The 27,643-nt window shown below is 41.6% G+C and overlaps 1 protein-coding gene across 1 annotated transcript; it reads right to left on the bottom strand.

Annotated features, from left to right (window-relative positions):
* Positions 1-161: 161 nt before the first annotated feature.
* LOC125462413 (importin subunit alpha-5-like) lies at positions 162-27,517 on the bottom strand. Its single transcript, XM_048552460.1, has 10 exons — positions 27,449-27,517; positions 23,478-23,612; positions 21,754-21,839; positions 20,711-20,979; positions 20,507-20,589; positions 17,218-17,481; positions 7,037-7,270; positions 2,852-3,034; positions 750-899; positions 162-251 (listed from the first exon to the last, which is right to left on the bottom strand). The coding sequence occupies exons 1-10, from the start codon at positions 27,515-27,517 to the stop codon at positions 162-164; spliced, it is 1,563 nt and encodes a 520-aa protein (XP_048408417.1).
* Between the last annotated feature and the right edge of the window lie 126 nt (positions 27,518-27,643).

The following is a 27,643-nucleotide window of genomic DNA, read 5'->3' as shown; positions in this document are numbered from 1 at the left end:
CTGGAGCCACCTATAAACTGTATTTATTACCTTTTCCAAAAGAATGCAAGCAATAAGCCTATAAAACAATATATTTTGCAAAAAAATTTATTCCAAATGCTTTCAGAAAGAAAAAAGTTAAACATCAATTATAAATATACAAACAAGGATAAGTACATTTTTCAAAAGCTAAATTTATCTTCAGAAGAATGCATTTTAAGTGCAAGTTCACCATTTGCTACTTCTGGCTGCATGTTTGGAATTTCCTCCTCCTAGGAGAAAAAACAACCACACTTTAGATTTTAAATACGCTAGTGTACTGGATTTTCCTTTCACTCCTCCCCCTTGACTTTACAACCACAGCTGTGATCAAACCCGTAAGCAGAAAGCTAGCCTGCCTGAGTAGCATAGGCTACTCACCTATAATGGTTCGTGAGAAAGTGTTACCATTTATTCAAAAATTCTGACAATGAACAACTTTACCTTACACTCTAAATGATTTCTCTTCTTTTGCTACTGGACTTGACCAGGAGTCCTATTTGAGAAAAGGCCAACTGGTCTAATCTTCTGTCAAAACCATCAGAATTAGTGGGAGAGAGAACAGAACAGGGGTTCCATCCATAGTCAGCAGAAGCATGAAAGAAAGAATAGTCATGTGTTGCAAACCAACCTGCCAGTGGGAATGTTCCCCACCACCCCCAACCTTTTCCAAAGACTTAATAGCACAGTTTACTGAGAATATTCAGCCAAATCCCCTTGTTTGTGCATACCTCATCAAGGAAGTACTTCTCAATTAGTTTTAATGCTGTTCTGTACACTGTGGTGTTTGAATGGAATTGAAGAGCCTCAATTTTCTCCAAGCCATTAAGTTCCTCTATTAATAGACATAGTTTGTCCGTCTCACCCAATTGTTCTCCAGCCTATTAAGATTTTTAAAAAAGGACGGCATAAACTTAGGGTATCTTTCAAGTCAAGTGAAAAGTTGCTGCTAAACAAAGAAAGTTAATGCTGGCATTATCAAATTTCCTTTGTTTAGAAAGATCCACAAATCAATTTTGAGAACTAAATACCAAAAATTGGAACCTACCTGAGAAACCATAGAACTGAAAATCTCAAAAATGTATGGAAGACCCAACATGGTGAGTATTCATTCTCCAAATAAGTCTCTTTAGTAATATACAAAATATGCAAGCTGATTGTTCAGAGGCTATTTGATGCAATAATGATAAAGTATAGTAATTAGAAATCACCTTAAAGGCATTGTTGAATCATTTTGCACATTTCCTGCTCAAAACAATACCAAGTTAGGAGCAAATGTCAGTCCCAAAAAAAAATGCACCACAGAAGCTACCGAAGGTCATTCAACCCTTCCCTGTTTCACCCTTCAACAAGATTATGCACAAATGGGGACAGAAATCCCTTTCTCTGCCTTTGCCTCATATCTTCAATCCCTTGGATTGATTTCTGTTAGGAAATAAAGGCAAATTAATTAATAACTGTGTTGCAAGATCTGTGCATGCAGACAGTTGGAAGATCACTGCAGTAGACACACAGTGTCATTATCCCTCAGGCCCCTAGAAAGATGAAGGAAAATTAAAAAAAGGTCGACTGCAGAGGCAGTGCTTATACAGAGAGTGAAGCTTGTTGTTTATATCTGGTTACACACACACACACACACACACACACAGTCTGTTGACCACTTGTCAAATGCCTGTGGACATTCACTGCCTCCCTAAAGAAGTGAGGCTCAAAATGCATTTTCTTAACAGGATTTACCATTTCACGGCATTAGAGTTCAGCTACCAAGTACTTACACATTTACTAGTAGTTCTCCCAAAATCTATTATTCTTATTAGTTACTGCATGCCCAAACTTTTCCTCATTTGTCAACTTTGACATTACAATCTATAACCAAGTAGAGGTCATTAATCTAATGTTAAAAGCCGCAATCCTAATACCAATATCTGGGAACCCCACTAATATGGTTTCCTTCTATTTCGGAAAACAGCTGCTTGCTACTCTTTACTGCTTTCCAGTCTTATCAAGAAGCCCAGGAGATATTTGAAAAGAAAAACTGACTTCAACATTAACAATTTGACTGGAACCATCCCAACCTACCTACCATTATTCCTTTCTCTCCATTTGTCCCCAAAAGATTTCTATGGCCAAAATAGTTTATAGAAGCTAAAATGAACGCTGGAAAAACACAGGTCTGGCAACATCTCGTGGACAGAAAAGTAGAGTTAACATTATGACCAGTCACATTGGACTCATCATGAATAGTTTCTGTCCACAGACACTGCCAGACATGCCAAGTTTCTCTGGAATTTTGTTTCTATTTACATTTTTTAAATCACTAACTATTTTGCTTTATTAACACTAAGTTGATAGGCTGTTGATTTAACAAGGTTTAGAACAGGAACACAGTAGGGGAGCAGGAAAGCCAACGCTTTGGGTCTAGACCCTTCTTCAGAAAAAAGGCTGCTGACTTTCTCTACTTTTCTGCATTTTGGATGCATCCTTGGCCATCATCCAGTGCTTCAGTCATATACAAGGAGGACTGTAAAATTGTAGCTAGAGTTTCACCTACTTTTCACCCTTACCTCCATCAATCTAGGACACATCTCACTTGGTACAGGTGACTTAACCAACACTGAATGCTGTAGACATGAGTACATCTTGTGTTATTGGCTGATGCAAAAAAAAAAACAACACACTTTCTCTCTTCCCCCCCCCCCCCCCACAAAATTGTTTCCTTGAAGGCAAAGGTACTTGTTTAGTACTCAGCCATGATAGTTTGCCTCCACAAGATCTCAAGTGGCTCCATTTTAATTGGTTTGTTTAAAAAATAGAAAACTTGCAGCCAACTTACAAGGAAGATATTGGATAGGCATTCCAGGATTACGAGGAGGATTTTGGCATCTTTGTTTGAGAGTAGGTTAAGGAGAGGTTCCAGCACCCCACATTGCACCAAGTGAACAACTTGGTCAACTGTACCACCATTTGTGTAGTTTGTCACAGCCCAAACAGCCTCTTTTTGTACTTTAAATTCACCCTGGAAGACAAAACAAACCAAAAATGTCAGATCACAATCAAAGTGCTGCTAATTAATACGAACAGAGCTTACTGAATTCCCAATATTGGATTTATCAGTACAGTCCTGTTTAAAGTGTTAACAAAAAAACAGTCCATCTTGAAAAAGATTTCATCTTTAAAAGATAAAGTGGCATCTACAGTAAGGAAAAATGTGATCCACTTCATATTTTTATTGATTAAAAGCAGTGACCAAATAATTCCATTCTCTCTATACTTCAGATAGTGAAGCAGTACACTACATACAATAAGCTCTAACAGGCCAAACAAGCAATAAGCATCTTCACTGAACACTCAGAATCATTTCCTGCTGTCATTCAATCAGCATTACCATTGCTCAATTGCCTACCACCATCGTCCTAGAGGCGAAGATTTCCTCGTGTTTGTTATGAATAGCTGGCTTGTTCCCCAGTGCAATCCCATTGGCACATGCATCTTAAAGAGGGAATGTTGCTGTGTACAACATTTGTTTCCAGAGGATACATTCCTATTTGTGATGTGATTACACAAGCATACACTTTTGGGCAGTGGTGGCCCCAAGCCAAAAGAGAGCGAGAGCAAGAAGCTTCAATCCTTCTGAGAGTAATTCACCTCCCACCATCCAGAAAAGGGGCAGTCAAAAATACAATGGAACACTATCTGTCTACCTCTAAAAGAGATCTAGACGAAGTATAGACAAAGGTTTCACCCAAACTGGAAGGCAACCAATATCTTCACAAAGATTTGCTAGCGCTATGTTGGGAGGCTTTAAACTATTGGGGTGGGCCCCCCCCAACGAAGAGAAAGAAAAAACAAAAAAAAAAAAGGGCTGGAGGTTGGTACAGTACATAAAAAAAGGGAAGCAAGACAAATAGTCAAGGCAGACAGGAGCTTGGCAGATAGAGGCAAGACTGATAATCAAACTGCATTTACTTCAATGCAGGAGGACCAACAGGAAAGGCAGGATTTTTAAAAAACAACCACTTAGGACTGGCATATTGTAGCTATTACGTAGATGTGGCTCAGGGATGGACAGGACTGGCAGCTGTCTCTTGAGGTATAAATGCTGTAGGAAAGATAGCAAAGGAGGCATGGGGTTGGGGGCATGGTTTGAGGAGTGGCATTTTTGATTAGGGATAACATTGGAGCATATTCCTAGAACGTCCAGCGAAGTTATTTGGCTGGAACTGAGAAATAAGGGATGAACACCTTGTTGGGATTGTATTTATTGGCACACCCCCCCCCCCTTCCCTTCCAATAGTCAGAAGGAAATTGAGATGCAAGTATGTAATGAGATCTGATATCTGTAAGAATTTTAAAAAGGTGGTGACAGTAGGGTATTTTAACTTTCTAAACATAAACTGGGACTGTCATAGTGTTAAAGGCTTAGATGCAGTGGAATTTGTTACATGTAAAAGAACACTTTCTATTCAGTATGTGCATGTATCTACTAGAGAAGCAGCAATATTTAAACCTTTTGGGAAATAAGGCAGCACAATTGACTGAGGAGTTAGTGGGGAGCACTTTGGGGCAAATGATCATAATTTTATTAATTCTGAAATAGTTATAGAAGAAGGGTTGCACTGATTAAAGAGTTGCCTTTAAAATTTAAAGCAAAGCCAATTTTGACAGTTTAGACAGGAATTCAAACATTGATGGGGGGGGGGGGGGGGGTTGCAGCTCAGTGTGGGAGGCCTTTAAAAGGATGAGATAGAGAGTTCAGAGACAGTACATTCCTGGTTGTGTGAACAGCAGAGCTGGTAGATATGAGGAATGCTGGATGGCTGGAGAAATTGATGCTCTGGTTTAAAAAAGGAAGCATATATCATGTAGACAGTTGAGATGGAGTGAATCCCTAGAATAGCATAAAAGGCAGTCAGAGCATACACAAGAGGGAAATCAGGCAGGAAAACAAAAGGGATACGAGAGAGCTTTGACAAATAGGATTTAGGGAAAGTTCAGGAGAGATTCTGGAAGTACATTAAAGGGCAAAGAAGAGTAACTAGGGAGAGAATAGGCCCCCTTAAAAATAATCAGCATGGCCATCTGTGTGAGATACTAAACAAATGTGTCAGAATTTACTGTGGAAAAGGACACAGAAGCTGCAGAACTTGGGGAAATAAATGTTCTCTTGAAGGCGGCGGCGGGGGGGGGGGGGGGGGGGGGGGGGGGGTGGGAGGAAAAGAGTTCACGTTGCAAGAGGTGGTGCTGGAGATCTTAAAATGCCAAAGTAGATAAATCCTCAGGATCCCAATCAAAAATCGGGTGAGCCCCTGAACTTTATGGGAAGCTAGGGAAGGGATTGCCGTTCAAAAGGATTCTGAGAGACAGGATTTTCATGCATTTTTGAAACAGCAAGGACAGGTTAGCAATAGGCTTTGTACATGGGAAAATCAGGATTGAGTTTTTTTTTGAAGACATGACAAAAGAAGTTTGAAGGCAGAGCAGTAGATGTTGTCTACTTGGACTTTAGCAATGCATTAGACAAGGTTCAGCATTGTAGTCTGATTAGCAAGGTTAGATCATATGGAATGCAGAGAAAACTGGCCAGCTGGATGCAGAACTGGCTCAAAAAAGGTAGAAGACAGTGTGCGGGTGGAGGGTTGCTTTTCAGACAAGAAGCCTGTGACCAGCGACGTGCCACAAGGCTTGGTGCTGGATCCACTACTTTTCATCATTTATACAAATATGATTTGGATGTGAACATGAGGTATGGTTAGTAAGTTTGCAGATGACACCAAAATTGAAGGTTTTGAATTCTGGTCACCCATAAAGAATGTTGTTAAACTTGAAAGGGTTCAGAAAAAGATTACATGGATGTTGCTAGGGCTGGAGGGTTTGAGCTGTAGGGAGAGGCGAAAATAGGGTGGGGTTACTTTCTTTGGGGTGAGCTTATAGAAAGGTTTATTTTTTAAACCAACAAAAAAGATGGGCATGGATATGGCACATAGCAAAAACCAAAAAAAAAAACCAAAAAAATCAGGGGGGAAAAAAAAAAAAGAGTACAAGCCTAGAGGGCATAAGTTTAAGGCAAGAGTGAAAAGATGTTTCAAAAAAAGAAGAACCACACAGAGGGTGGTGTCTGTGTAGAATGAGCCGCCAGAGGAAGTGGTGTAGGTAGGTACAATTACAAAGATTTAAAAAAGGAGGGATTTGCATAGGCATACTTAACTGACAACACAAAAACACTGCCATAAGAAAAAAGGAAAAACCAAAAAAAAAAAAATTGCTGGAAAAAAACTCTTCAACGGCCTTGGAATTTGAACATTGCTTTCTCTCCACAGGTGCTGCCAGACTTACTAAGTTTCTCCAGCAATTTTGGTTTTCAAGCAATTGCAATTATGGTTTTATTTCACTTCATTAAACGTTACAGTACCTGCTTACAGCAAGTTTCATCCACGAGGTGAAACAGATTACGAAGGCAACCCTTAAACCAACAATCTGGTACTTAAAAATACCACCTCAAAAAAAAAGAGAAAACACTCCATCTCAACTTAACAATATTGCTAGTCCTCCATTTTGTTACATCAAAAACTTCCCAACCAAGATTAGAGGCATAAAGAAGGGTTTTGATGCGAAACGTTAACTTCCCCGCTCTTCAGATGCTGTCTGGCCTGCTGTGCTTTTCTCAGCTCTGCATTTATTGCCCCCCCCCCCCCCCACCCACCCAGTGGAAAATTGTGCAGCAGCTTCTGAGCAAACTAGAGAGACAATAAATGCTCATCCTGCCAGTGATACCTGTATTCATTTCAGTCATGGTTTTTTTAAAAAATGGAAATAAAAAACTCCCAAAGCTTGATAGGATTCTTGACATTCCAGTCAAACCAGAAAGGAACAGTTAAAAACTCAAAAGACCCATTTTAGCCACTATCCAAGCATCGACAAAAGATTACTTCCAAGCTACTTTTGAGAACAGTATTAATCCATTAACTTTCAGAGAGGTCTTATCAATCATACTATGTTATTCAAGGAATTAAGTACTTACTTTTTCCAGAAGTTCTATAAGGGGAGCTATAACTCCACAAGTAATCAACTGTTGAATCTGCATTGTAGGTCCAGCAGCAATATTGGAAATCGCCCAAGCAGCCTCCTTCTGTATACAGGACTTGGGGTGTTTCAACAGTTTTGGTAGAATGGAGAGAACTCCTGCTTCAAGAGCAGCCTCTGTTTGGCTATCAGTTCCAGTCACAATGTTGCCGACAGAACGGAGAGCAGGAGTCTGAAAAGATTAAAATACAAAAAAAATAAATCCAGAGTAAGTAATCTGTTACTGTGATTAGACTCGTCAGAGGTAAAAAAATTAGAACAAGCTACATTTAATTCAACTACATAAAAGAAAATCTTAGACAGCCTGACAGATGCTGAAGCAGTTACTTAAATTTAATTGTCTGTCACAACCAAAGTAAGACCCCAGCTTGGCTATTACCCAATCAGTGGCAGAATTTAGCAACAATTCCAACCAACAGTGACTATATCTGGATGTGCCAAGGGTTCAATCCTTGTGTGGCATTGTTCTTTAAAGCTCTGCTCCGGAGGGATTCTGAAGTTGAATTCTTATTTTCCATCCTTTAGGTTTGGGGTGTGACATTATGTATGATCTTTCATCTAAAATATTGACTACTCCTCTGGAGCCATCAAGTCTGCAGCTTGCCTTCTTATCAGCAGTAGCTTTGTTGCTGGTTGCATTTGGCAGTGGCTTGTCTGTTTGCAGTCAGCCTCCCTGTGATTAACTCCTTAATTTCTTTCATAGGATAGTTTGTCCTTTCAGCACAAGGCAACCAGTTACCAAGCAGTTGTCCCTAACCCCAATTGATCCACCTCCCCCTATTTATTTCAGAGCCCTCTCCGATGAAGGGTCCAGGCCTAAATGTCAACTTTTGTGCTCCTAAGATGCTGCTTGGCCCGCTGTGTTCATCCAGCTTCACACTTTGTTATCTCAGATTCTCCAGCATCTGCAGTTCCCATTATCTCAAAATAGTTCTGTTCTTTATCTTTGACTCCGTCTCTCAGGCATGGCAAATTGCCTTCAATTCCTGTATTGAAGCTGGTCTTTGTCCCATAGTCAATTTCAGACAGGTTATTGCTGGTTCTTTCAATCCATGAACAGTTACTAAAAAGCTTAACGTTTACACTATCATGCTCTTATGCCAAGGAGCAAAAATTGGTCAGGTTACTGAACATCTTCATTTTTGAAGATTTTTAGTTGGAGCCTTCAGCAGAAAACATAGGACTGAGATGCAAAGAGGCCACCGAAAGATTGAATATTGAAGTTAATTGTATGAACAAAAGAGGGCACATTTCTGCTCCAGTCAAGAAACAGGTAGGTGGATCCATCTTGTCAGGGTAAGAGTTAAGAGGCACACAGTATCCATCTGTTTACCTATCATGCTTTGCTGCCAGGTGAACTATGTTACCTGCCCAACATTCACTAATAATGTAAAGCCAGGAATTGATCTGGATTAGTCAAATGTATATTAAAGCTGGATCCCAAAACAAAACGCCCACACAGCAGACCTGTATTCTGCCTGCAAAGTTAAATTAAATACTGACCAAGGCAAAGAAAGGGGGCAGGGGCAGGGGCAGGGTGATGATGGTTGGTCACATAGCCCAGAAGCCTTGTATTTTAGATGACAAAGAATCAAGCAACTGAAAAAAAAGCAGCATTGGTGGTCATAATCTGTCAGTCAATGCTGGAAGATTTGGAATCTTGTTCTACTAATGACAATCAAAAAGAGGGTCACAGGGTTAAATTGGAGAATCTGTAGCCCTGTCAGCCTAAGAATCAGTGTGGAACAAAAACAAGTTAGAAAATTAATCAGGAATAATTAAACCTTCATTTTGGAGAGACATTACTTCACAAATTCAATCACGCTGGCTCTCTAAAGAGAAAATTTTTGTCCAACTAAAAGTCTGCCACTTCTTTTAAACAGGATGTTAATGAAAGGAGATGTGAGGCTGGATGAACACAGCAGGCCAAGCAGCATCTCAGGAGCACAAAAGCTGACGTTTCGGGCCTAGACCCTTCATCAGAGAGGGGGATGGGGGGAGGGAACTGGAATAAATAGGGAGAGAGGGGGAGGCGGACCGAAGATGGAGAGTAAAGAAGATAGGTGGAGAGGGTGTAGGTGGGGAGGTAGGGAGGGGATAGGTCAGTCCAGGGAAGACGGACAGGTCAAGGAGGTGGGATGAGGTTAGTAGGTAGCTGGGGGTGCGGCTTGGGGTGGGAGGAAGGGATGGGTGAGAGGAAGAACCGGTTCGGGAGGCAGAGACAGGTTGGACTGGTTTTGGGATGCAGTGGGTGGGGGGGAAGAGCTGGGCTGGTTGTGTGGTGCAGTGGGGGGAGGGGATGAACTGGGCTGGTTGAGGGATGCAGTGGGGGAAGGGGAGATTTTGAAACTGGTGAAGTCCACATTGATACCATATGGCTGCAGGGTTCCCAGGCGGAATATGAGTTGCTGTTCCTGCAACCTTCGGGTGGCATCATTGTGGCAGTGCAGGAGGCCCATGATGGACATGTCATCAAGAGAATGGGAGGGGGAGTGGAAATGGTTTGCGACTGGGAGGTGCAGTTGTTTGTTGCGAACTGAGCGGAGGTGTTCTGCAAAGCGGTCCCCAAGCCTCCGCTTGGTTTCCCCAATGTAGAGAAAGCCGCACCGGGTACAGTGGATGCAGTATACCACATTGGCAGATGTGCAGGTGAACCTCTGCTTAATGTGGAATGTCATCTTGGGGCCTGGGATGGGGGTGAGGGAGGAGGTGTCACTTGTCCCCACACCTCCTCCCTCACCCCCATCCCAGGCCCCAAGATGACATTCCACATTAAGCAGAGGTTCACCTGCACATCTGCCAATGTGGTATACTGCATCCACTGTACCCGGTGCGGCTTTCTCTACATTGGGGAAACCAAGCGGAGGCTTGGGGACCGCTTTGCAGAACACCTCCGCTCAGTTCGCAACAAACAACTGCACCTCCCAGTCGCAAACCATTTCCACTCCCCCTCCCATTCTCTTGATGACATGTCCATCATGGGCCTCCTGCACTGCCACAATGATGCCACCCGAAGGTTGCAGGAACAGCAACTCATATTCCGCCTGGGAACCCTGCAGCCATATGGTATCAATGTGGACTTCACCAGTTTCAAAATCTCCCCTTCCCCCACTGCATCCCTCAACCAGCCCAGTTCATCCCCTCCCCCCACTGCACCACACAACCAGCCCAGCTCTTCCCCCCCACCCACTGCATCCCAAAACCAGTCCAACCTGTCTCTGCCTCCCGAACCGGTTCTTCCTCTCACCCATCCCTTCCTCCCACCCCAAGCCGCACCCCCAGCTACCTACTAACCTCATCCCACCTCCTTGACCTGTCCGTCTTCCCTGGACTGACCTATCCCCTCCCTACCTCCCCACCTACACCCTCTCCACCTATCTTCTTTACTCTCCATCTTCGGTCCGCCTCCCCCTCTCTCCCTATTTATTCCAGTTCCCTCCCCCCATCCCCCTCTCTGATGAAGGGTCTAGGCCCGAAACGTCAGCTTTTGTGCTCCTGAGATGCTGCTTGGCCTGCTGTGTTCATCCAGCCTCACATTTTATTATCTTGGAATCTCCAGCATCTGCAGTTCCCATTATCTCTGTTAATGAAAGGAATTGCTGTCACTATTTCTTAAGTGGACTTCCATAAGAAATGTAATAATGTATCACACCAGAAACCTATGGAATGACAGAAGTCATGGCTGCAGAAGTATTTCAGCAAGAAGCAAGAGAGGGAAGAAGATTACTTAGACGTTTTTCCAGAGTTTGACTTATTGCTTTGATTTACAAGACAAAAAGACATGAACAAACAAAGCTGAAATCCAGGAAGCAGCATTTTAAAAAAAACGGGTAAATGATTAACAAGTGCTAAAGGAAAAAAAGTCAGAGGGAAGTTACATAGCTTCCAGTACTGTAAAAGTAGGCAGCCAGCAGTATGAGCTGCATGAATGAGATCTGTGAACAAGTACAGCCTCCATGCTGTCCATCTACTCTACAGTTACAAGTTAACAACAAACTTACAGGTCACTTGGTTTCGCAAGTAACAAGAAAATAGTGGGCAATTCTAGCCACATTCAAATGTAATGTGGACATTCAAAAAGCAGAACAAGTGTTTAATGTAGAGTCATCTCCAGGAGATTTGTGATCTAACAGACCATGTATTCATGTGTTCCAGCCCTTTTAAAAAGGTTGCAACTAGGGTAGCTAAGCAGGGGATTACTCCTGTAATACTATACATGCTCAATGTTACGAAACAGTTTAGAGAAAATCCTGAGATTTACATAGATTCTTATCAATTCAATATTAAAAAAGTGTACAAAGATTCATCAGGATTTTACAATTTAAGAGCTATTTCTGTTGTGACAAGTTATAAAGGGATAGCAACATTCTTCTCGGATTACTTCACTTGTCTGATCAAGGCTTTGATAAAATGCCTATTAACTTAAAAAGGAACCATTTCTCAACCTTAAACAAAGAATCTCAGAAACCGTTATGCAATTGGTAGGCATCTTGTAGATTAAGTGTCTTGGATTTCAAGCCTCTCATGCTTTGTGGAAAAAAAAACTTCCAAATGACTGCATTCCTGACTCTGCTGGTAGCATCAAATCTTGCTCAAGTCAGTGAGTGTCAAGCAGCCGAGCCTCAACAAGCCTCTCAAAAAGCAAAAAAAAAAAGGTCATTTCCAAGCAAAGTGAAATGTCAGTGCTATGGGACAAGTATACATGCTGCAGCATGAGTTACAGACAGATAGTTGCTTTTTGGAGCAAGTAAAGAATTCTAGACAGCCAGTTAAAGAAACAAAGTAAGACACAGCTAAATATAGAGTTGTCATTATCATGCCACCCATTTGGTCAAGATGATTGAACTATCTCACGTCCATTACAAGTGGAATAATTAATCAGACCATTGCTCCTCAGGTTATTCAAAACAAGGTGTTCCAGATCTACTCAAGAAAGAAGTGGAAGACAGTTTTTCCCCCCACTGGTACACCAATTCCCTGCAATTTCTCTAGACTTGGAACAAGGTTTGGTTATGAAGATTCATGACTATATGTCTGTCTGATAGCTGGTCAACTTGAGTATACATGCCAATGTATACAACAGATCTCCAAATCCAAAAGAATTTAAAAAACACAACACATCAACTAAATCATTCCAGGCATCTACGTTTCATGGCAACTTTCACATACCTCAATTTGTGAACAACCCAGAGCCATCTCAGTGTCCTTTTAGTCTCAACTGAACTAGGTCTGTAATCATTTGAATAACCACCACAATGAGGGCTTCCCAAAGTGAGATGCTACTTTGTAATTAATTTGCCTAACAGGTCTTTTGAAGCAAAAGAAAAGCAGGTTTTGAAAAAAGGCAGAAAAAAAAACAGTTGCTGGAAGAGCTCAGCAGGTCTGGCAGCATCCGTGGAGGAGAGAACAGTTAGCATTTTGGGTCCAATGACCCTTCCTCTGAAAAGGGGTAGCTGTCCCTTAAGAAATACCCTCAGCTTACACAATTCTGACCAGCCTGAACATCTTCCCTCCCCTGCTAGAAAGGTACTTAAGTGACTCCCGCTCATGGAGTAAAACATTCTTATTCCACTCTGTACAGCTTGGAGCCTGAGCACTCTGGAAAAACAGACTGATCAGTGAGGCTCAATACAAAGGAGTGTTAATTTGCCTTGTTATGCAGCAAGCGATCAAGTTATTGCAGACCAATTCACTTGGGGAAATTAGGTCAGTTGATTTGCACAATGCATCCCGAGGTCAGTGGGCTACCTAATATTCTTCCAACATTTGACTGAATATTACCTCCCTCAAAAATTATTGAAATCCAAGGAGGGGTGCGGTCTCTCCATTTTACGGGAACACAGTGAATCTCTGTCAGAGGATAAAATCTTAACTAAATAGGTTAGAACTAGCTGTTTGGCCATATCCAAGCAAAATGAAAGAATTGAGCAGTATCAAGGAAATGACTTCTATTGATCAGCAACCTTGTTCCTGAGAAATTTTCAACTCCAACACATTCGAAACCACTTAACAGCCATAAGTGCTGATTTTACAGTTCATAGCAAAACTAAAAATGTTCTACCAAGAGGATCTCTGTTCACTGGTCTTAAAATAGTCATGTTTTCATTTGGGGCCTTCAACTCACCAGAAAAGTGAAAACATGTGCAATGAAGAAAGTAGATCAGATCAGTGTTCAGTAATAGATTTCCAAAACACCTCAGTCAGTTACAAAACATGCAACAATTCATACTTTGTCAAAATTTAGTGTTGATGCCATTACTGCCTTGGCACACAAAAAAGTTATGCTTGGAATGTACAGCAGCACTGTTTGACATGTAGAATACACTTAAAAATACACAAATACCCTCAAAAGCAAGCCAGCACAAAGTCACTCAAAACAACTATTTTGCACTGGTCAACTAACACTGCTTGGTAAGGCTCAGGAGCCTCACAGCTGCTGTCTCTGCACAAGACAGTGGGCAGAGAAGGTGTATGATTCACTGGCCTCTGGTTTCTTTTTGGCAGATGAGGACACCTCCTTTCCCCCATGCCCCCCACCCCCAAAATTTCTGTTAGCTCAGCTAGTTTCCAAACGGTCATAGTCATCAGCAACTCCTAGTATTTACCCTGTTAATAGAATATGTAGAGGTATGGACACCCAGAAGTCTAATGACCCAGTGGTTAGTTCACCAAACTGAAGTCAGTCTTCTCAAATACAGCTTGCATCCATCCAATTGGCCAGCTAAGCCAGCACTGATATCAAGGTTAAGCCAGCGAGTCTGGGATGGAATTATCACATGCCTCAACTGAGCTGGTGACAGTCCTTTAAAGTGTAAATTAAAACATTCAGAACAAAATTTAAGAAGTGGTAACGTTCAGCCTCTGTTTATTAAGCAAATGTTGGCCAAGTCTAAACATGACTGTAGAGGAATCCTGTGCTAGGGATGCAGGCTTGGGACATTTGCAGTTGAGTGTTCATATTGTTGTTCAACACCAAGCGACTCTATTCAGCTGAACAGTGTCAACATCAACCCGTGAAACACACATTTTGGGGCACACAGACTGTGTGCAGATGCCCCGTGTTTGGTGAATTCAGAGATACAATATCCACACATTGCAAGGGAGTCTTGAACTTTGCCAAGAGGTTCCATTCTGGATTTCACTATCCAATTCTGGCATGGACAGGCTTCTTGTCGTGTCCACAACTTCCTGACTGCATTCCAGAAAGCTGGAAGGTTACATTGATGAAGAATTATGTTAGAATTGAAATGGTTTGTCTCCACAGATGCTGCCAGACTTGCTGAGTTTCTGTTTTTTTTTCTCCTATATTAATGTTTCATCATCTAAATTGTTTATTGCAATCCATTACTTTGTGCTTTCATTTTCAGTGGAGCAGTTTTCTCAGATTCACAGTTCATACATTTAAAAGACTGGAGGAAAGGGGAGGAGGAATTTATTCTCAGAGGAGAGAAATTTATGTACTCTTTACTGCAGTAGGCTGCCAAAGCTGAGTCACGAACTATATTCGAAGCTGAAAACAGACAGATTTTGAATCATTGAGTGTATCAAGCGTTATAGGGCAAAGGCAAGAAAGTGGAGTTGAAGATTCAGATTAAGCACGATTTCATTCAATGACAGAAGGCAATGTGCTGAATGGCCTACCTTCTGCTCTAGCATCTTAAGAGTTTGAGGGCCCTGTTTTTTTTTCCCCCCCCAATTCTTTATATAAAGTTCTGTTCCAAATCTAAACAGGCTTCGGCATACCACCCAAAATCTGTTGCATTTAAAAGCAGCTATTAATACACCCAGAGACTTTTCACTCAGATCTCTTGTAATTAACGAGGACAATTGCTTGGCTGCAACAGTGTGATTTAACCTCCCATTTACCCATCTCAAATATACAGCATGCAAATTGCTTCTACAGGTTGAAAGAATACCAGTTCAAATCAAATTTATAAACAGCTATATTTCTTATATATAAGAAAACCAGGGTAGACAGAATGGCTGACGTAAGTTTAAAAAAAGGACACTTATGAAAAAAAGCTTCAAAAGAACACATCCAAACCTTGGCACAGAAAGACTGTATTACAGTTGGTGCTGCAGTAGCAGTGTGTCAAGAATGCTGTTAAGAGATGGTCCCATCTGATTGGCAGTGCCCTTACCTTGGTGAATGTACACAGCATTTGTTCTCAAGTGGATGTTCCGTGTATAGTAGCAAAGTTTAGGTAGTCTCTATCCATTCTGCATGATCATTCCCAAGCCATACTGTCCAAGGCAGGAGGGCCAGACTTCATGGTCCGTACCTACTGGTGGTAGTTGGAAGTAGGAGGGGACAATTTCCATGTAAAAAAGGTGTTATGATTGGCAAATTCTGCCAATAGCATAAGCTCCTAATGGCTAATCTTTAAAACCCAGTCATTTGGCAAAATTCATTCTCTAGTCTGCAGCTCGAGCCATTCACAGAACAGCATCAGGGGTGCGTGTCTGCATTAGTGGGCTGGCATCCCCTCAAATTGCTCTGAAGCTTTAGATAACCGTCTCAAATTTTAATCCAGATTTGCACCTTGGGAGGGGGCAAGGCCACATGATAAAGACATCTGTATGTTCAAGTCACTCTTCTTACGCAGCATATCCATCTGCACGTCCTCTGCAGTGTCACCTTAAAGGAGGCACTAAGGCAGGGTACGTACCTCAAAAAAACATTTCTCCAGCATATTAAGTTTCAGACTTGAAACCGTGATCATTTTACATGATTCTGCTGTTAATAACGTGACAAAATTGTTTCTTGGCACAAACCATTACTTTGCAAAATGTCCGACATCACCTAAAAAGTGATAACTCAAGATGGGCAGGATCTTAGTGCCAAGAAGCCTTCCAAAACAGACTCACCGAGTGGAGATGCTCAGCATGATGCATTACTCACGTACAAAAATTACCAACAGAATATAGCCAAATTTCTCAAATCTAAAATTGCAGTGTTTCAGAATAAAAGAGCCTTCCATTTAAAATCATAGGTGACAAGCGATTTCTTTTCAAACGGTCAAGAGAGCTTTGGAATTCTGCTTGAGGAAGAGTGTGGCTGTGTTTAATAGATTCAATAATCCAGAGTTAAAATCAGGTTTTTGCCAACAAAGTGACAGTTGGCTAAGCATGATCTTATTCACTTGCAGAGCTTATCACAAGGGACAATGCCCAGTTTCTCCCTCTACGACCAATTTTTCACCAGGTGTCAGATCAAACAAATGCCAAAAATCAGACACAGTTGAATGAAATAAATTTTTGTTTGTATTACATTAGCAGCAATACAATATTTAGACTGGTCACTGACCTCAAATGCATAACTACCTTTTTTATATAATGTGGAAATTATGACAACAGGATTTCATTTCTTGAAAAAACCCAGTCATGGGATGTTTGGCATCACGAGCTAGACAATTTCTTGCCCATCCCTAATTGCGTCAATAGAGATGGTGCCATAAGTTCAGCTTCATCCTCAGCTCATTAAAATATTGATACTGCAGAGCCAACCATGTCATTAAAATTAAAAAAGTGAACGATTGAAAGGAAAAATCTATACAGTACAATTTGAGGCATTGATATTATGCAACTTTAAGATGCTAGAAGGGTTAAGTAACTAATTCCATAGCAACCTAACACCAGCCTTTCCTAAGAACTTGCTATCTTTGCACATTAAGTGAACCTAAGCAGTATGCAACAGTATTTGCAGTTACACCTCCAGGCTATCCCAACACATTTCAAAACAGGTGGAAACAATGCAGGACAAAAAACACAACACTGTTTAATGGTGTGGAAAGCTTTGTCCTTGCAAAGCTTTTGATCACAAGTATGTAGCTCTTTGCTCCATTGTGCTGCTCTAACAAGGTGTAGGCACATGGACTTGAAAAATACAACCTCAAACATCTCAGACCAAGAAAAAAACCTGAATGAAAAGTTATCAAATTTAACAGTGGGATTGGTCACTTGTCAAAATTCATTTCTTCCAGGCTTTATTGTTTCTTCCCCACAAAGCCTCCATTTTACACCAACAGGTAAGAAGTTTTCTCCAAACATTGTTTGTGTTTTGGAAATTTTAATATAGTGTGAAACAGGATCAAGCTTTACTTCAGTTGAACTACTCACCAACAGACCCAGTTTATCTTTCAACATCAATTGCACAAGCCTCGGCAAGACACCAGCGCGAACCACCTCCTCGATCCGTTCATTCGGGCCGTCTGTCAGGTAGGATATTGCCCAACAAGCATCAGAGAGGAGGGTATCATCCTCATAATGAAGCAGTTGAACCAGTGTGGGGAGGATCAGTTGAACTGTCTGCAGAGGGGGGTGTGGGTTTTTGTTGCGACACAGATTGGATATCGTCCAGGTGATATTCCGCAAGAAGTCAACCTAGAATTCAATAAGACTATTAGGCTGGCACACAGTGAGAAGTGACTTAAACTTTTAGCTGATTGTATTTAATTCTACTTTTTCAAATTCAGATTAGGACCATTGGAAGAGAACTTTTGATAAATAATCTCGTCAAAGAAGAGACCAGATAATTTATCCAAGTGACAATTTTTTTCAAAAAAATTCCTCCTTCATGTGATGTGGTGTTACTGACAAGTTTTGGACATCTATCCCAGCTCCTTGAGGTAGTGATTAGCCAATTTGTTGAACCATTGCAGTGCCATTTGAGAGTTCCAGCATTCAGACCCAGGTAACTGTCAAAATGATATAGTTCAAGTCACAAAAAGGTGACTAGCTTAGAGGGGAAATTGCAAGTGGGCAGTGCTTCCACATACCAGCTGCCTCATCTTCCAGATAATAGTAGTTGTAGGTTTAGAAAGCGTTGTCAAAAATAAAAGGGAGCCTTGGTGAGTAGCTGCAATGCACCAGCACAGGCAGTATTTAGACATGGTGGATGTGGTGGTATTTGTGCAGACGGCTTTGTCCTGGATGATCCACGACAGTGGAGAGTATTCCATCATACACCTGACATGCATCTTATTGATGGTAAATTGAGAAGACAAGAGGAGCATTGAGTCTGACCTGCTCTTGTTGCTGCAGAATGGCTGGTCAATAGGAGCAAGGATGGGAGATTTATTAACACTACTACCAACAGGAGATTATTAGGTGTTTTTGTTGTGGATGGGCAACGTCTATTCACTAATCCTAAATTATACTGGGTTTTGCTGCCTATTGATGTGGACTGGCTTTCAATGACTCAATCTCTTTTGTAGTGGTTAGCCAAGGGATGACTATTGACCAGAAAGGCAGGAAACCCAAAGAACTCAGGGACAAGAACAGAAGTTGCTGAAAAAGCTTTAGTAGCTCTGACAGCATCTGTGAAGTAAAATCAGAGTTAACGTTTCAGGTCCAGTGACCCTTCCTCAGGATGGCAGGAAACTCCCTTGCCCTCTTCAGGGAGGGAAGTGATTTGGATTTTGAGAAGGCATTTGATAAAAGGTAACACACATTAAGCTATTTAGGGTTACAGCCCATGGTGTTGGAAATATTATATGGAATGGATAGGCAATTGACTAGTAGAAGACAGAGTTGGGAAGAAGGAGGGCTTGTTTCAGGATGGCAACCTGTTACCATGTCGAATGCCCCAGCGGGGTGGTGATGGGGTTAAAATTACTTGATAATACATGAATGACTTCGATGAGATGAGTGAATTTACTGTAGCCAAGCAGATGGGAAGGCAAGTGGTGAGAATGATAGAAAACAGTCTGCGTAGGGATATAGACAAATGGGTAAAATTATGGCGGATGCAACAAATGTGGGGACATGAAGTTATGCACTCTGGCAGAAAGAGAGAAACAAATATTATTTGTATCAGTGATAATGGGAACTGCGGATGCTGGAGCATCCAAGATAACAAAGCGTGCAGCCGGACGAACTAGACAAACAGACAAAGACGATAGGTGGAGAGGAGAGTATAGGCGAGGAGGTAGGGAGGGTATAAGTCAGTCCAGGGAAGACAGTTCGCCCCCTTCCCCCACTGCATCCCAAAACCAGCCCAGCCTGTCTCTGCCTCCCTAACCTGTTCTTCCTCTCACCCATCCCGCACCTCCATTTCCTACCTCCTAACCTCATCCCACCTCCTTGACTTGTCCGTCTTCCCTGGACGGACCTTATCCCCTCCCTACCTATACTCTCCTCTCCACCTATCTTCTTTGCTCTCCATCTTCAGTCCGCCGCCCCTTCTCTCCCTATTTATTCTAGAACCCTCTCCCCCTCCCCTTCTCTGATGAAGGCTCTAGGCCCAAAACATCAGCTTTTGTGCTCCCAAGATGCTGCTTGGCCTCCTGTGTTCATCCAGCTTCACACTTTGTTAGCTAGCAAATATTATTTAATGGATAAAGCCTGCAGAAAGCCACAGACGAGGCAGAGGAATTTAGGAGGAGTGCTTGTGCAGTGAATGGCTCAAAGAGTAAACATTCAGTTCAGCAGGTAATGGGGAAAGCAAATGGAATGTTGGCCTTATTTCAAAAAGAAAATGGAATATAAAGATGGAGAAAGAGTCTTGTTCAAGTTATGCAAGTCACTCATCAGATCCTAGCTGGCATATCGTGAACAATTTTGGGCCCCTTTGTCTAACTAAGGATATACTGGTATTAGAGGTTGTCCAAAGGTTTGGTAGACTGACCCCAGCTATGGAGGGGCCATTTTAAGAGGGGGGGTTCTTTACTTATTGGAACAACCTTTTTGGAAACACACAAGATTCTTAGGGGACTTGACAAATCAGATGCAGAAAGGCTGTTTTGCTTGTGCAGATCTAGGACTAGAGGTCATGGTCTCAGAATAAGTGGTCACAGATTCTCCTCAGGGTCATGAATCTGTGGAATATTTTCCTGCAGAGGTCTGTCAAGGTTGGGTTATCAAGCATATTCAAAAGGGAAAAATAGTATTTCTTTTGTTAAAAATCAGCAAGGGAAAGAAGAATTATGGGGGAAGAGGTACTGAAGTAGAGTTGAAGAACACCAGGTCAGCCATCTTTAGTCTAGAAGCGTCAGTTTCTGCCATATTGTTAGCAACCTCAATTTATTGATTCATCAGTATAATGGGACTGATGACTTACAGATCCTCAGCAGTGCAGAGGTACCAATACTGCAGACATACAACTTGAAGCTTTCCAACTCAGGAGAATACTTTGTTGACAACTTGGGTTTAATATTAATTGGTAAAGTGCCATTTTCCAGCATCATGCCCCCATCGCCCCCTCATTCATCATCCCAATGTAGCCTATGGGTTTTTGACCCAGGCCAATTGTGGAAACAGAAAAAAAGTGTGAAGTAGGGAAAATAGGACAGGAGACATGTCTCAAACTCATTGTTAGTAATAAACAAATCCAATTGATTAAACAATAGTATTCTAAACAAATTAAGACTAATCATATCCCAGACTAGTAACTGCCATTCGAACTTACAGGGATACCTGGTTGCACCAATCGTAGAAGAGAGGGAACAGCGGAGCATTCAATTACTGCATCACGAAAGACAGGGCCATCACCTACAAAAGTTTGCAAAAGTTATTGTCCCCATTTCTAGTTTACTAGAGTCTGCCTGAAATCTTTGGAAATAAACTCATTAAATCACAGCATTTGTTGGCCAAGAAATAATCTACCTCATACCTGCGATGTTCCCCAAGGCCCACACAGCTTGCTCACTGATGTGCATGTGTGGGGAGGAAAGGAGATGCACAAGTGGTGGAATGGCACCTCCTTCTACCACTGCCCCAGTCTGAGCTGACGTGCCAGAGGAAATGTTAGTGAGTGCCCAGGCTGACTCAAACTGCAGTGTAGAATCATCATCTCGACCAAGGAACTCAACAAGCTTCTTAACTAGACCTGCTTCAATACACTCATCCAGTGGAGGTTTCCATGCCCGAGAGAGTAGTTTTCTATCAAAAGAAAAATTAAAAATTCAGATTTTCCCTCTATTAGCACTTTGTTGACACCTCATTCACAAGGTAATAACCAAATCTTGATTAGACAGTAGTCCTGCTGGTTCCATCTGAAACTGTCTTGTATCAAAGTCAAAGACAATTGGATGTAATAGTTAATATGAAAACTGCCTGGATGGTGATGATAGTCTAATAACAAACAGCCAACTTCAACACTTCATTAAGTCTGCAGGATGCTCAAAGTAGAAAATATCACTGTGTGCAAGAGATGCAGGGAGATTAGGGTAAACTCAAACCGAGTTGGAATAGCAAAAAAACTTCTACATTAGTATGTTAAAGGCTGAGTGTTTGTTTATTAATATTTCTCACCTAAAGGCTGGATCTTGTTCTTGCAGTTGAATAAATTGCCATGACATTTTGAAAGCATCACTAAATCTGACTTTCTATAAAAAATTAAGAGCTTTGCACCAGGTGTGGATCTTTTAGGTTGGAGTTGGGAAAAGAACAGAATAAAGAAAATTTCTGTCTCAGCAGCTCCAGTACACAGCTAGTCAAGGTTTTAGCTCCACAGCTGCAAAACACCCTAGTTACTAAAGAAATGCCCACAAATCATTGTTTATTTTCACTAATGGACATCTGAAGGTCACACAAGCACTCCACAGATCCAAACTTGTAGCACAAATAGGACTGGTGTGCAACAAGTCATTGATAGATTAGAACACAGTGAACTTTGTCCATCCAAATGGGGGATGGAAGTAACACCATTCATACCGAACTCCATTTGTGGCATGCAGCTGTAGCAAGGTGTCATGGCTGTTCATTCCCTTCACAATCTCTTCAATGGTCATTGGATGGTCCTAAAGAAAAGAGCGACATTTTGAAATTTAAAAGACGGTGTGCTTTTATTTTTGATAGCGGACTGAAATAGAAGAACTATTTTGAAGCCAGGATTGAAGGATTACTGCAGGTTTCTTTTTAAAAAAAGCAGAAACCTGATACTGGTGCATACAATAGTAGAAGAGGGTACAGACAGGCCACAGCAAAAGGGTGTGTTCAGATAGAAATTCAGCTGATTATGGGCTAATGACCAGTTTAGAGCAATAACAAAGCCCCTCTGCCTGCCAACAACTGAAATTGGTCAGTTACCCGAGAATCAGTTTGGAGCTACAAACAGGGTAGATGGAAGTCACTAGACTTTCTGCAGATCAGGAGTCATTGAATTCATCGACAGGATGAGGGTGTCACTGGCTAGGTAGGATTGATTGCCCAGAGGGCTGGTCAGAGTCAACCACATTGCTGTGGGTCTGCAGTCACATGTAGGCCAGACTAGATATGGGTGGCAGTTCCCTTCCCTGAAAAGGGCATTTGTGAACCAGATGGGCTTTGACATTTTGCAATGAATTCATGGTCATCACTCGATTCTTAATTCCAGGTATTTTATTGAATTCAAATTCCACCTATCTGCTGTGGCAGGATTTTCACCCAGATCCCCAGGACATTAGCTGGGTCTCTGGTTCACAATCCAGCAATAATACCACTCGGCCATTGCCTCCCCTGCATTCTGTTGGGGAAAACCTCACTACACCAGAATAAAATAATTCTTCCTTAAAAAGTTACTGCTATTGACAACTGTTTAAGTTAACAAATTCAAGTTTACAAGTGAACCAGCCACCTCGTGCCTCCTGCAAATCAGTGAAGGCATCTGGTCAAGGGAGACTGAGAAGTGGTGTTCTAATCAGCACATCCTGTGAACAGGGACCACTGAACCGCTTAGTTTTTCCACCCTTACATTATTTTCTTCTTCCTATTTGTGGCTATGTGCCTAGAAATGAAAATTATGAAGAAGGAAATAGAGTTTTAACTGTTAGATATGTCAGCAGTTCAACTTTTTAAAACCTATAGCTAGATACCGTTTATTACGAGAAAGTAGACAAATAGGTTTTAAGACAAGTAAATTGGGGAATTTGACACTTTTTAAATTCTTGGTTTTTTTTGATGACTCCAGGAATAGCAGGGCTTGATTTCTAGCATTTTATCCTAGTGATGCACAACAAGTGTTTGATCAAGGATGAAATGTAAATCAAGACATTTTGTCATTAACCAATTCTAGAATTTCTAATCTTTTAAAAAAAAACAAAAACAGCTGTCCAAGAGCATTTATGGTCATGATTTTGTACCCTTGTTGTGATGTCCCATGTGATACATCATGGCACAGAATGCCAAAGGGACAGGTCAATGTTCATCTGAGCTAGGCTATCACACGATGAGTGATACTTGATAATCCCCTACAGGCCACACTGCCTACTTGCAGAGGGGCATAAGAATCAGAATTGGTAGTGGAAAGAAATAGATGTTTACCTTAGCTCCCTAGGTTGAAGAAAAATGAAGACACAGAACAGACAAAATGGAAGCAATGCTAAAATGCTAACAGTTTTAGCTGAAGATGTTGCTCAAAAAGTATAAATAAAAAAACAGAGTGTGAATATGCCACATACACTAATTCCAGCGAGCTTTGGTAGAGAAGGGTCACCATCTGGAAAATTGCTTATGTTCCGTCTCTTCAAGATCTGTTCATCCCTTTTAGCTTTTCGTAGTTCAACAGAAAATTCAACCCTCTGCCTCCTCATTATCTGGTTTAAGCAAAAACCAAGAGTCAAGTCTAGGAAATAGAAGTTAAAATGAAAAGCATTCCAAATTTTAATACAGTACTTCAAGAGCTTATCTTTCTAGTAATCCAATCCACTTGGCATAGTATCAATTATTTAAAATAATTGATCGCTTGGCAAGTAATAGAATCCCCTTAGATGCCTTAACTGATGGTAATATTTTACCAGGAGTAAGACAGATTAGTAGAACTCCAGATGGAGGTACTATACCTGTTACAAATATACCACAGCTCAAAATAAGCCATTCAACCTGCACCAGTGCTTGTGCTCCACTTCAGCCTGCTCCAAGACCAACACTCAACACAATGCCAGTCTCTTCCATGTGCTTATCTAAGCTCCCATTTAAAAGAAAAATGCTATAATCTTAAATTCTCCTCAACCAGGTGCAGTGTCACAAGCCTACTTCCATACTTAAGTCCTCAAGCCAAAGTAGTTTCTGGGTTTACTATCGTCATAACCTTCTCTAGTTTTGGGCTTCCACTTGTGTAAGAGAATGTTCACAAGATTAATACAAGTATGGAGGGCTTATCCTGTGAGAAGAGGCTGCCTAGGTTGGACCTGCAATTCATTGCCAAAAAAAAAAAAAGAGAGAGAGGGGACCTTATTGAAACTTGCAAGAATCTTAGGGCAGACTTGGAAGTAACTTGATGAAGGGTCTAGGCCCGAAACGTCAGCTTTTGTGCTCCTGAGATGCTGCTGGGCCTGCTGTGTTCATCCAGCCTCACATTTCATTATCTTGGAAGTAACTTTGTTTTTGCTGGGGGCGGGGGGGGGGGGGGGGGGAGGGCGCACTCAGGCTAGATGGTATGAACTTCATAAACAGAAGGGAATCACCCATTTAAGACAGACAGCCAAGGGAGGAATTTCTTCAGAGGATAGAGAATCTGTGGAATTGTTTACTGCAGGGAGCTGCCATGTATATTCAAGGCTGAAATTGGACAAAATTTTAAAATCAGTACAGGAATGATGGGTTGAGAAAGAGACAGGAAAGCAGAGTTGAGGATCATCAAATCAGCCACACTCATTGAATGCAACAGCAATCTCAAAGCCAAAATGACTCCATCCAGCAGTTTAAAATTTGATTATCTATTTTTCACCCCACACTTCTCAAAACGAAAAAAAGAAACAGCTGATTTATTCAGGGATAACAAGGTGTAGAGCTGGATGAACACAGCAGGCCGAGCAGCAGCAGGAGAGCAGGAAGGCTGATGCTTCAGGCCTAGACCCTTCTTCAGAAAAGGGAATACATCGAGGCTATTGGATCCTTCAGAAAAAAGGGCCTAAGCCTGAAGCACCAGCCTTCCTGCTCCTCTGATGCTGCTTGGCCTGCTGTGTTCATCCAGCTCTCCATCTTGTTATTTCAGATTCTCCAGCATCTGCAGTTCTTAATACCAGCTGATTTATTCATTCTGGATAGAGACAACTTGGAGGTATTGTATTATCTTCTCCTGTGCCTTAGGGTGACTGAAACGGTGCAAAAGTTCAAAATGTGGTCTAATCTATTTAGAACTGAAGTTTATTACAATAACTTGACGATTTGAGTTTTGTTCTTCTGGAAATAATTTTTTTTTCAAAACAATAAGGAAAAAGGGCATCATTAAATTGCATCACTACATTCAACAATAAGCATTGTATTCTCAACTCCCTCTGCCTCACATTATTTGTCAAATAGCATGCAACCTCCTTCCTATACCTCAAAAATACATCTGGCAGTTATAGGCTATTGTAAAATTTTAAAGCATGAATTTGTTGCAGTTCTCTTCAATATTGATTACACAACTCCAATTTTTAAAAAAATTTCCAATCTAAACAGTTATTAGAGTTGAGGAACAATTGTGATTCCAGCACTGATTCATTTTCTGCCACTGAATGACTATACTTGAAACCCACGCTCAGGTAGGTGTTTTAAAATTTAGTCTCATGGTTTTATAGAGTTCAGGACTCCCAACAGCACCATTTTGCTGTTATGCTTGAACAGGGTAAGGGTATTGAAAGAGATGTTATAGAAAGTTGCTGGGGTGAGAGAAATGGAGGGATGAGAGACTTTTAACCACCATTCTAACAGCAGGGTTTGGATAGGTTTGTGGGATGTATAACACAGCTAAACAGAAATTGAATTAGAGATCAAGCTTAATAAATACTCAATATAATCATCCACAATATTATCTTATGCAGTAACAACCCTTAGCACAAGAATGGATGGCTGAAAGGAGCAAGGGATTAAAAAGCCAAGAGTTACACTCTTGTTCCAGACCTCCACTTTGAGTTAAAATATGAACCTAAAAACCCAGTTTGCAAGGTTAATACAATATAGGTTCAGTCTCCCTGCAATTTTCCAACCCCACACAAAGGGCACTTGAATCAGAGTAATACTGGTAGACCAATACATCAAGGATATTAAGCCCTAGTTTTCTCCACCTGCTCGCAAAAACAAAAACCCTGAACTACCTGTTGCCTGCCACTTGGATACACCACCCTGCTCCCTGATCAATATCTGTGTCTCCAGCTTGCTACAGTGTTCCAGTGAAGCCAAGCACAAGCTGGAGGAACACCACCTCATTTTCCGCTTGGGGGTCCTACAGCCCTTTGGACTCAATATGGAGTTCAATAATTTTAGGCCTAAGCTCTCCTATGTCCCAGCCACCCAACCCACACACCAGGCCTTGTTACCACAGCCTGCCACCACACACCCCGTTGTTAGTCACCAATAGTCCCCATTAACAACTATTCACCCTCCCAGCCCAATCGTTAGCAACGCCTTTGCCCCTCGCTGGGCTCTATCCTATCGTTTACTCCCTACCCTACCCACCTCCCTATTAAGACCATAAGACATAGGAGTGGAAGTAAGGCCATTCGGCCCATCAAGTCCACTCTGCCATTTAAGTCATGGCTGATGGGGATGTCAACTCCACTTCCCTGCAAGCCTTGATTCCTTCGGAGATCAAGAATTTGTCGATCTCTGCCTTGAAGGCATCCAACATCCTGGCCTCCACTGCATTCTGCGGCAATGAATTCCACAAGCCCACCACTCTGGCTGAAGAAAGTTCGTCTCATTTCAGTTTTAAATTTACCCCTCTAATTTTAAGGCTGTGCCCACGGGTCCTAGTCTCCCTGGCTAACAGAAACAACTTGTAGCGTCCACCCCTTCTAAGCCATTTTTCTGCGCATAAACTGATGTTTTCCCAGCCATCAGTTCTGAGGGTGGTCACAGGACCAGAAATGCTAACTTTTCTCCTCCACAGATGCTGCCAGACCTGCTCAGTTTTTCCAGCAACTTGTTTTTGTTGCTTTCTCCACCTTATTGTGTTGTGCTTTGGAAGAAAGCAAGTGCATTTATTCAATTCCTCCCACTACTATCCAAACCAAAGTTAGTTTTGCTTTCTCCATCACTGGCCACCCTGGCGCTGGGGAAGATTCCCAGCCATAAAATGTATTTTAAACAAGATGTTATACTTTCCCCTGAACAATGCCACTGGGTGCTGTGCAATTGCTCACACGTCCTGTCACCAGGGGAATCTTTAAAAGGAAAAGTTGGTAGCTCTCATTGATATCACAAGAACATTTTTAAAGAGGTAGGAATGGAAACTCCTGGAGCAAAATATTGAAGTGGCTTGGAGTATTGAAAAACTGAACAAGTGCTACACTTTTCACAGCACCCAAGCGCCACTTGCATGGCATATTCAGCCAGGAGCTCATTGGAGAATCTCATTTCTAGGTCAAAGCGGAACTGAACATCAAACAAAAAAGGATAGAAAAAGTTAAACTTCAGTTTCCAATCAAATCAAGAGCCAATGAAATACCTCCACATTTTTGCCTTTATTCTTGAATTTTTTCATCCTCTCATTCTCAGTTTCACTAGCAGTTGACATCTTGACTGCCTGAAGAGGGGGAAAAAAAAAAAAAGTGCAACCAGACAGATCAACAATACACAGCAAAACCTAAAGCTTTAAAGAAGTTTTAACTACTACTCCTGTTTTAAAGCAGCAAACAATTTT

The sequence above is a fragment of the Stegostoma tigrinum genome, chromosome 23 (genome assembly GCF_030684315.1).
Source record: "Stegostoma tigrinum isolate sSteTig4 chromosome 23, sSteTig4.hap1, whole genome shotgun sequence".
Lineage (NCBI taxonomy): Eukaryota > Metazoa > Chordata > Chondrichthyes > Orectolobiformes > Stegostomatidae > Stegostoma > Stegostoma tigrinum.
Note: the sequence above shows the minus strand (reverse complement) of the source record. Positions and strands in the feature narration are given on the sequence as shown.